Genomic DNA, 11,137 nt, shown 5'->3' on the forward strand with positions numbered 1-11,137 from the left:
GCCGCCTGGAGAACACATTTACATTGCATACGGAAAGTGAACTTCTCCCTCCCCAAAGTGCAGGCAGAGCGGAGTACACAAAGGAAAACACGTCCCCAAACAAAGACGCCCGAACACCGGCATCCTTACGTGCCCAACACTTGTTTTGGCACTTCTATTTAGCCCGTCGATTTGGTATTGTGTTAAAAATCTCGGCTAGCTACAAATAGGCGCTGTTGGGAGAGAGCGGGGAAGGCGAGGAGAATTTGGCTCTCCCTTTCCTGGAAAGAAGCGAGGACCGTTTAGACAGCGATTTTTTAGCATATTTTAATGCAGCGGAGTAACGGATTCTTTGTGTATAAAGTGGAAAGAAAATACAAAACAAAGTCCGGGAACGAAGGAAAGAAACGCTAGACTGGTTTTAAGACTTTCCCCCCCCCCGACCCCCCCAATCCTTTGGTTCAACAGAAACATTAATTTACAATTCCGGATCTTTAAGATAAATTACACAGCGGCGTAATAGATTTAAAGTACGCCAGATTTTTTATCATTAATTGTAAATGTGCAAAATACCTGCTGGTACTTCACTTTAGAAGAATGTAATTGGCAAAAATGGGAGGCTGATGAATAGATAATAGATCCTTAACTACCAATAAACAGTAAGCACCAGCCAAGAGTATTAGGATGTGATCATAATTATTCTGCAGCCCCAGCCAATGGGAGGAGGAGAACTCAGCCCTAAAATCATCCCCGGACCCAAAGGTAATCGCGAAAATACGGACAAGGCTGGAACCGGAGACTTGCTCCCCTGTCCCGTCTGCGAGCGCCCGGCGTGTCCCAGCTTTGCATAATGCAACTGCCCTGCGCTTTGTTTTCCGCACCGCGCGGTGCGGGGAGTGCGAAGAAGCCACGGGGGGAATAAATAAGTTCGGAGGAGGAGGAGGAGGAGGGCGACCCGTTCTCTCACCGGGACGAAACCTTTCCCAAGCGGGGCATCTCTCCCGGACGCCCCGGGGCTGATCAAGGTAACCTCGCCGGGCTGAGAGCACCCGAGAGGTGGCAGGGAGAGGGGTGTCACGCTGGCGGAGCGGCCCTAACCCCCACTCCGAGAGGAGATGCGGCGCCCCCCTCCCCCTGCACCCCCGCTGAGCCCCACCACCCCCACTCTCCCACCCCCATCCCCCTACCTTGGTCGCCGAGCGGCGGCAGGGGAAGGGAGGGCAGCGCGGCGGCGGAGAGGAGCGGAACCGGGCGCGGCGCTGCGCGGGGGCGGCGCGGAGGAGGCTACGCGGGGCGCCGCGCTCCCCCCCGCGCTGGCGGGCGCGCTCCCGCCGCACTCCGATCCGCGCCGCGCCGCGGCTCCATCCCTCCCGATGGCGCTGCCCGGCGCTCGCCTCCCCTCTGACGCACTTTAAAGAGTCTCCCCCTTCAACCTCAAGGCGAGTAATAGCGACCAATCATCAAGCCATTTACCAGGCTTCAGAGGAAGCTGTTTATGTGATCCCAGCACTAATTAGGCTCATGAACTAACAAATCGTTTGCACAACTTGTGAAGGGGCCGATCACATCCATGGATTGTCTTTGGACTTAGGGAGGGGGGGTGGGGGGCGACCGCCTTTTCCTTGCAGGAGGGAAACTTCTCCCAGCAACTTTTTTTTTTTTTTTTTTTTTTTTTTTTGGTGTGTGTGTGTGAGCGTGGTGCGTGTGTGTGTGTGTGTGTGTGTCTCCCTTTTGGGTACCGCTGGCTGCCGCTGCCTCCTTTTCCTCCAGCCCCTGTCTATTTATGTGTGTATCTATCCCTCCTCAAGTCACTCCCTGCTGCAAACTTCCCCGGATCGCCTCCCGCGCACCAGAGAGAGCCAGGCAGAGATTCGGTCGGGGACTCTCGCCGCGGCAGCATGTTTCAGCCCACACCCAAGCGGTGTTTCACCATCGAGTCGCTGGTGGCCAAAGACAGCCCCTTGCCCGCGTCTCGCTCCGAGGATCCTATCCGGCCGGCGGCGCTCAGCTATGCCAATTCCAGCCCGATGAACCCTTTTCTCAACGGCTTCCACTCCACTGGCAGGGGGGTCTACTCCAACCCGGACTTGGTCTTTGCAGAGGCCGTCTCCCACCCGCCTAACCCGGCCGTGCCGGTCCACCCCGTGCCCCCTCCCCACGCCCTGGCCGCCCACCCGCTGCCCGCTTCGCACTCCACGCACCCGCTCTTCGCCTCGCAGCAAAGGGACCCCTCCACCTTCTACCCCTGGCTAATACACCGCTACCGGTATCTGGGCCACAGGTTCCAAGGTACGTGCAACTTTTCTTCTCCCTCCGATCCACCCCTCCATCCTTCGGCGGCCCAAGCCGATCCCCGCGGCGCGGATGCAGGGGGACCGCGGGTGGGTGAGCGGCCGCTGCCCGGAGCAGCGGGCTCGGCTCGGTTGGACCGAGGGTCTTTTGTGCATGTGCCCCCCCCCCCCCCCCGCCCCCCACCCGCTGCCAAACTTGAGGAGCTGTCAGAGACGAGGGGTTCGGGCTTGGTTTTGCTTTGCTCCCTTTCCCGGTTTGTTTTGGTTTTCCTGGGAGGAGTGGGGGCAGGCGGGAAGGCAAGGCCGGCTGGGACTTCTCCGGCTCTCTCGCCGAGACTAAAAGCAGGGGGAAAAGGTGGATCTTTTTTTTTGTTGTTGTTGTTCCGGTGGGTTAAAAGCTACGGAGAAGCCCCCTAAAGAAGCCGGCCCGCAGAGAGGGGAATGGAAGGGTCGGGAGGTTCAGGTTCCTCCGGGAAGGCGGCGGTGCCCGCCAGGCTGCCGGGGCCGGGCTGCCGGGGCTGCGGGGAGCCACCGCCGCCGCCCCAAATCCGGCCGCTCCCCTTGTGAGCGGGGACGGGGGAAAAAAGTGAAACGAAGCCCAAATAGAAGAGAAGGGGGGAAAAAACCCAAAAAGCTAAAGCAAACAACCCAGCGCCGGAGAGGCACGGGGAGATGGGGCTGCAGAGAAGAGCCGGAGCTGGGGGCAGAGGGGGCGATTCCGTTCCTACAGGCTGGGAAGGGCTCCCAGCTGCCAAGCGATAAATAACCGGCTGAAGGAAAATAAGCAAATCCAATGGCGCACAATCAATAAAATCCCCCTTGTTTTAACCCTTTGCAACCGGCAGCGTCTTCACCGAAGGTGAGCCGATTTCTCCCGTAATGGGTCCAGCTCCTGCCTCTTTCCTTACACACACAAATCAGCCTCTGCTCGGAGGGATCCATCTGCCTTTCCCCCCCCCCCCCCCCCCCTTCCTATTTTTATTTATTAATTCTGAAAGAAAACAAACCACCTGCGTTATCCATTTCCCCGGCCTTCTGCAGCCGAGCCGTAGCACCCGGGTTGGAAAAGCAGTCGCTCCCTCCGAAGCCAGGCGGACAGAGATACAAATGGATTATTACCCTCTCAGAATGAAATTACAGGTTTCGCTCACCAAATTATTTGTCGTAGTCATCAAGGCGATTGGTAAAGAGCGGTAGATGAAAGGCGGAAATGTCCTGGTGTTGAGCCACAGCCTGATTTCAAACACACCCTCTTCCTGCAACGATTTTTAATGCACTTTAGGAGAGGGACCCTCGGTGGCTTTCCCACCTTGGAAGGACCGACCCTGAGAGGGGGACCCACAAAAGCCCAGGCTGACACCCCCCCCACACACACACAACCCCCTCCCGATCCGCAGCAGGCCGTTTAGGATGGCCTCCCCGTGGCCTTCCCGAAGTTTGTTTCTTTATTTCCCCGCCGGTTCCCGCCGCCCCGGGACAGCGGGCAGCGGGCAAGGGCACGGCGGCGGCGGGAGGCCCCGTTCCGGGGAGCACACCGACAAAAACGAAGGGTAGCGGCGGGGGGGAGAAAGGCCCGGACGGAGTTTTGAACGAGGCAAGCGGGGAGAGGCCGGGTGAGCGGGCTGCCAGCTCCCGGAGCGCGGGCCGGCCGGGGAGAGGAGTTGGGGGTGCTTCTCAGTCGGGGCAGCACGGGAGGGCCGCTGGCCGCGCCGGGAGGATGTAAATTACAAGCAAACAAGGAAAGAAGTGATGCTGCCGGTGGGCGAGGGGAAGGGGGGCAGCTGCGGGGTGAAGCCGCAGGCACCGCAGCCGGGCTCTGGCCAATTCGTTTGCTTTTTTTTTTTTTTTTTTTTAATTTCTTCTTCAGTAGTGCTTCCCTGGTTTATTTTAGTATTTGAATTTCTCAGTCCTCTCCTCCCCCTGCTCATCCCTCCACCTATTTATTGAATGGAAATTTAATACAAAAAAGTCGTTGAAAATAACAAAGAAGCTGTAGTCGCATTTCTCTCGCGGGCGATGGTGGGGGACAAAAATTCTTGCGCTAAAAAGTCCTCTCGAGTGCTTTTGGGGAAGGTGTTTAGCTAATCTCTGTTTTACCCTGTTGCCCAGGGAATGAAACCAGCCCGGAGAGCTTCCTATTGCACAATGCACTGGCCAGAAAACCCAAACGGATCCGTACAGCTTTCTCCCCATCCCAATTACTGAGACTGGAACATGCCTTTGAGAAGAACCATTATGTAGTAGGAGCAGAGAGAAAACAGCTGGCACACAGCCTCAGCCTCACGGAAACTCAGGTAAGCGGGAAGCAGGGAGCGGGGCAGCTGGGAAAGCGAAAGTACCGGGATCTCCTTGGGAAAACCCACCCGGTCGGGCCGGTGATGGGGGAAAAATACACGGGCGAATTCTGGGGGGTGTTTAGGCCTCCATCTCTGAGCCGGTAGAGCGGAGTGAGGGGTCCCCCCCTCGCCTGGGTGCAATAAACCCCTCTCCCGTTGGTGAAGAGCCATCGCCTGTGTCCGAGGTGGCGGGGTCTCGGCCGGGCTTGGGAAGCCGCAGTGCTCGGGGCTCGGTTTGGGTCTCCCGGAGAGACCTGGCCCGGAGCCTCGGCCCGAGCGGGGAGGGGAGCGGCGAGAGCTGCGGTCTGCAGAGGAAAGGCGGTCATGGTCATTATTTTTTTGGTGCGGAACTGGTGTGACCCTCAAGAAGAAGTTGTGTGTTGGGGGGGGGGGGGGGGGGGAAACCAACCCAAACCAAAAGGCGGAGGGGAGAACCCCGCTCTGGACCCTACGGCTGAAATACAGTTTCTCGGATGGTTTTTCACTCGTTTCTGGTCCCGCGTCCGGCAGCGGGGATTTGAGGAGCCGGTTCAGGAGGGCATAAAGATGAAAAATAAAAGCAGAGAAATTATTAACTACAAGGAACCCCTCCCTCCGCCCCCCCGCTGGCTGGCTGCGAGCCAGAACCGCACCGGAGACTATTTCGGTCGTCTATCTGGAGCGACTATTAGCGACGTTTCTGTTCCGCTTGTCCCGGGGCGAGGGGTCTCGGCGGGTACCGAGACCGGACACCCGTGGGGCGGTGCCGAGCCGGTGGGGAGCGGCGGCGGGGGAAGCGGGGGGAGGAGGGGTGGGCGCTGGCTTCCCCCCCCCCGACGGCGGAGACCCACGGCCGGCGAGTCCGCTGCGAGGGCGTTTTTCACGCGGTTTTCTCCTCGCCAGAAGAATGGCTGGTGTTTCGGAGGGGTTGTTGGTTGTTGTTGATGTTGTTGTTGTTGTGTCGGGGCTTTTGTTTTCTGCCCTTCCAGGAGACTCGTGGAGAGAGGGCTCCAGATGGGGATTGTCTCTGCTACAGTATGTGGCACTGTACTTAAAAAAAAAAAAAAAAAAGGCAAAATACCCAGCCGCAGCCTAGTTCAAAGTTCCCAGTAAACACAGCGTTCTCTGGGAGGATTAAGTTGTAACACTTTTTTTTTTTTTTTAACTCCTTTTCGTGGGGGAAGCAATAAAGAGGTTGGAGCTTTTGTTTTAAAATGTCTCCCTAACAAAACAATAAAAAGGGATCGCCACTTTTATGAGGTTCTCCGAACAAGGGACCGGTCACAGGCTTATTTCCACTGGAAAGCTGTATTTAAGGTGGTCTTTGTGCTGCTTGATTCCGAAGCTGGTTGGGGTCTTTTGTCCGGATGTCAAACCCCCAGTCCCCTACAAATGAGCTCCCTTTTGGGAGATCAGCGTGCAGAAATGAACCGTCCTCCCCTTCAATTAGCAAACTAAAAGCAAATTAAACTCACCCCTTGTTCCCCGCTCAGCTTTTTAATGGGGGACTTTTGGAGAATATGAAAATGCAGCAGAGATGTGTGTCCGGCCAGGCAGGTCTCTGTTCTGAAGAGGCAGCGAAGCGGGTTAAACCAGCTTATTAAAATGCTCCAGTTCCCTTTTCCCCCCTTGCTGGGGCCTTTATCAGGCACTTTCAGACAGAACCAGAGTTTAAACTGCTTTAAAAAAAAAAAAAAAATGTTTACCTTTGGCCGCTACAAGGAGTGTGGCCAGCCCTGGAGATAGCTCCCAGATCAATACTATCTGTAATTAAAGCACTGAAGTCAGCTGCCGGGTGGTTAAGTCAGATTTATTCGGCGCTGCACAAATTCAGAGGGATATTTACGACGGCACTTGTAGGTTTCGCCTCACTACGATCGCTCCTGGACGGCGCGTCCCGGGGAGATGCTGCGGGGAACGCCGGGAGGGTTTTCTCTCCTTTTTTGGGGCGCTTTTTTTTTGTTTGTTTGTTTTCCCCATTTTCTTCTCTTTTCCAAGAGGAAAAGATCTCACTCCACTGCTCCCGCTCCCATCCCGCAGCCCCGTTAGGAGGCATGAGGCCCTCGCCTTGCTTCTCTTCGCTCCCTGCTTTGCCCTTCCCGGCCCAGGGCTACCGGTCGGGGGGGCGCCTCGCAGCCGGCCCGGCTGCCCCCGAATTGTTTTCCCGGTGTTGGAAGCGGCGGGACACCTCGTCGGGCGCTGATAGCAAGAGCCGCTCCGGTGTCTGCCCCGACGGCCGGACCGGCGTGCTGACAGCCCATCGCCGCGCAGCCACGCTTTGTTTTCCCCGTGTGGGGCGCCAAGCGCGGGCATTGCGCGGGGCTACTCGTGCGCGGAAGGTCTGCGTCCTTGCGCCAGGTGCGCACACAAGTGCCTCCCGCCCGCGGCGCTGGCTGGTTGCGGGGAGCGGAGCCGCACCGGTGCGGCTGCCCACTGCTGCACGCGTGGGTCCTCGGGAGGTGCCCGGTGGGTTTGGGACAGCGTGCCCACGCCTTTCCCGGAGAGGTTTGGGTGGCACACGGGCTCGACCCTCTCCAGGCTGGGTAGCGGAGCAGGCGGCGCCCGGCGCAGGCAGGGAGCAGGCAGGGCACAGCGCAGGCAGGGCGAGCAGAGCCCGCAGGCCCTCGGCACGTCCAGGGCAGCGGGCGGCGGGCAGCACCGGAGTCCGGGCAGGCGTCGGACTAACGCCCGGTGCCTTTCCTCCCGCAGGTAAAAGTATGGTTTCAGAACAGACGGACAAAGTTCAAGCGGCAAAAGTTGGAAGAGGAAGGTTCGGACTCACAACAGAAGAAAAAAGGGACTCATCACATTAACCGGTGGAGAATCGCCACCAAACAAGCCAGTCCAGAGGAAATCGACGTCACGTCGGACGATTAAAAACTGGCACTTTTGGACTTTTCAAAGCCAGGCACCCCACCAACAGAAAGTGTTAAAGGCTCAACCTCCCCCCCCCTCCTCCACAACCCCCCCTCCGGCGTGGCGGTGCGGGGAAGGGACACGGAGATAGATCTTCATCACCAACGCGATTCCCGTCTGGGAGGGCAGCTGGGAGCGAGCGAGGGCGAGACCGCGAGAGGTCCGAACTGTGGCACTGCCGGCACCGCTCTGGCAAGGGGGGATCTGTCAATCAAAGCCAAAACACCGGGACGAGGTGATTGACAGGTATTCCGTTTCTCGCAGTCCACTTTGAAAAGCGTAACGTCAAAAAAAAATTTTAAAAAAGATTTTTTTTGGGGGGAAAAAAAATTCCTAAAGAGGAAAAAAATACCCCCGAAACAACCCCCACTTCCCCAACCAAACCAGAAAGAAATACCACCTTGCAGGACATTTTGCACTTCACAGTTTTTTCCGTCTTTGAAAGAGAAATTTCCATAAGCAGCCAAAACCCACACCTGTTTCAGAAACTTGAATTGCATGTGTAAAGCCGTCTGGGCATAAAAAAGTAAAAAAAAAAAAAAAAAAAAGGAAAAAAAGAGGAAAACGCGGAAAAAAATTACCCCGGTTCCTAAAGACAGAAATGAATTGTAATTTTTTCCCCCCTTTGAGACAGGTTCTGTGTGCTTTTTAATTTTATTTTATGAGAAATGTGCAGTCTGTAAACATTTTATGATAACTTCTGGCGTCAAAGTGTTTGTGAAAGCTAAATGAAGTAGCAGTAACAAAGCATAGTGTTCCTTCCGGATGGACAAACACGGTGGGGCAGGGGAGGGACGGGAGGGAAAGGGGGGGGGCGGGTGTCTTGGGGCTGGTCATAACTTTTGCTGCCAAAAAAAAAAAAAATTAAATTAAATTCCACTCCTCCCCCCCCCTCCCCATTGTATCCCCATTGCAAAACCGGATGATGATTATTTTTTAGGATTAATAAAGCGCAAACCCAGCGACCAGGTTTGGCGGTGGGGACACCTCCCAGGCTGGGAGAATCCAGAGAAAAGGGACTTAAAATCGGCGATTGACTTTTTTTTTTTAATTTTTTTTTTTTAATGGCCATTTTCATTGGGGCAATTTTCAAGCACTGACCTTATAATATTCCGAGATCATAGAGCTACTAAAAAAAAAAAAAGTGACAAATGTTTCCTTCATGTCTCCTATACCAGAATGTAAATATTTTTGTGTTTTGTGTTTAATTTGTTAGAATTCTAACACACTATATACTTCCAAGAAGTATGTCATTGTCAATATTTTGTCAATAAAGATTTATCAATATGCCCTAAATTTTAAAGCAATATATTTTCCCCATTCTCCCTAGATTTCTCGGGAAAAAAAAAGAAAATAGAAAGAAAAAAAGGTAGCGTCCCACCCCATCACCTTGTTTTTAGCCGCTGAACCCCCGCGGTCGGAGCCTGCGCTCCCGCGGCCGCGCCGCGCATTCCTGCGGCCATAGGCGCGTTTTCTTAATGAATTCACTGGCTGGTAAATAGACTTCTAAAATTAAGCCGCAGAGACCCACTCTCTGTATGGAAATACCTTAAAGAAAAAAAAAGCCCCAAAGAAAAAAAAAACCCAACAACAAAACCAACCCCTTCCCTGGGTAGAAACTGAAGTGCGAACCGGCTCGTAATGGGAGGGTGAAACTGGTCCGCAGCAGCCGCGCTCCGCGGAGGGGGAGAGGGGCTTTGCCTTGGCAAAAGTGTGTGTTTTATTTAGCGGAAGAGGCTTTTTTCCTCCCTTTCTTGTTCTTTTTTTTTTATTAATTATTATTATTTTGTATTTTTTTTTTTTTTCCCTTTTCACCCGGCTTTTAAATTCCCTCGCCAGGTGGTTGCGGTGAGGAGCAGGTTCTGGGATGCAGGGACTGCTCCTCTTACGGGAGCGATCCTGGGCTCAGGGTAAAACTCTGACATTAAAGGCGCGAACCGGGGTTTGGTTAAGTGGGGGGGGGGGGGGGGGGGGGGGGTGTGGGAGCGTAAAAATATATATATATATATATATATATATAAAAGTTGCTCTGGGTCCTTGAGGAAACTAACTGGTTTTCTGGGGGTACACAGTTGTTTTTTCATGCTTCATTTGCTCCTTAGCCTGATAGACTGCATTAATCAGTTTTATTTCCATTGATAGAGAAACCTCGTCTGCTCTGTTCGAGCTACAAAGAATCCTGCAAGCTTTTGTGAAAGTGCAAATCAGTTTAGGCAATTATCATACCAGGAATATGAAGGGGAAAGAGGAGGCATTGCCCAGTGGTCTCCTTTAATCTCTTAATCCGTGGATCCAGGGGGGCTAGTTGGACATAATTTAGGACAATCTGACTACCCTTTACACTGTGATAAGGCGAAGTTACAATGCATCGCGAAAATACAAGCTTTGTTAAACATCCTGCCTTGAAAAGTTAAGATTAGACATTCCGTGCACGTGTTGGCTCTATCGGGTACTATGTAAATTTTTTAATTTTTTTATTTAAAAAAAAAAATCCGACTTTTTTAAAAAAAAATTTGCTCCTTATAGAATCCCGGTGACTTTCCATTCAGTGGTGCTACAAATCTGAAAGAGGCCCAGGCAGGGTTAGGACGCATGTCGCAATGCGGTCCCTTCCATTTAAACCTAGGCTAATTATTTAGTAGAGCTATTCCCAAGGTAAACTTCTCGCTGCGCTTTCCCCCCCTTCCCCCCCCACACCCCCCCCTTCCCCAACCTCCTCGAACAGCTGATGGTGCAGATCTTGAAACTAAGCAGGGCGCACATTTCACCTTAACTCGCCCAAGTTGGCTTGCGCTCCACTTCAAACCCATGCAAATGGGCAAACATTAAACGGATCGCGGCTGAACGGCAGGCTTGGGCCTTCCTAGAAATTGTTTCCCATCTTGATAAAAGGCTTATTTCTGCAGGAACCATATATTTTTTTTTCCCTCTCGATCCCCCCCTCCCCGTTTTTTTTTTTTTAACCGTGAGGAAAGAGAGGGAGAGAAGGGAAAAAAATTAAGCGTCCTATGTAGCGTAACAGCAATAAAATCTTCAGAGAATGCCATTAGCTTTGAAAAAAAACCCTAAAAGCTTTATTACAAACCAAGCTTTGAAAATAGGGGGGATTAGGAGTCTGAAAGGGTCCCACAATGGTTAGAAGAAAAGGTTTCATGCTAATGAGGTTAATGCCCTTTGTATCTCAGGACTCCACAACTTCATTACTCCCTATCTCCGGCTGCACCAAGCGGCTCAGAACACTGCAATCCACTCCAGCTCTCCCCTGCCTTGCCTAGAGAAGGATTTGATAGCAGCTCTGTTCAAACTAGATAATTATATCTTTTCAAGTCGGAATTAAGATAAAGAAAGTGAAGCAAAGGCGGCTAGCCTTGATCCACTGCAAACAAATTTGGCGCACTTTCTAGTCTCTCTCCCCCTGCCTCAATAGGCAGGACAGTCAGCTTATTAGACCCTCATTTGCTTTATTAATTCATCTATTTAAAGTGGCAGGATTAGAGAGAGGGAGAGAGAGGCAGAGTCTAATGTGGGACAGTGGATGCCAGGCAACGTGGAAATATAAATATTGGCGAGATGCTATCCGAGCGGGTGTTTAAAAATACATTTTATATTAAATAACTGAGCGGGGTGGGGGAGGGA

General features: G+C 53.1%; 1 protein-coding gene across 1 annotated transcript; it reads left to right on the forward strand.

The window, feature by feature from the left end:
* Positions 1 to 1,877: 1,877 nt before the first annotated feature.
* On the forward strand, positions 1,878 to 7,462 carry EMX2 (empty spiracles homeobox 2; the record flags this gene model as incomplete). Its single annotated transcript, XM_084264410.1, has 3 exons — positions 1,878 to 2,268; positions 4,380 to 4,564; positions 7,295 to 7,462. 3 exons carry the CDS (start codon positions 1,878 to 1,880, stop codon positions 7,460 to 7,462), a joined length of 744 nt encoding a protein of 247 aa, XP_084120536.1.
* Between the last annotated feature and the right edge of the window lie 3,675 nt (positions 7,463 to 11,137).

The sequence above is a fragment of the Gallinula chloropus genome (assembly GCF_964237585.1).
Source record: "Gallinula chloropus genome assembly, chromosome: 5".
NCBI classification, from domain to species: Eukaryota; Metazoa; Chordata; class Aves; order Gruiformes; family Rallidae; genus Gallinula; species Gallinula chloropus.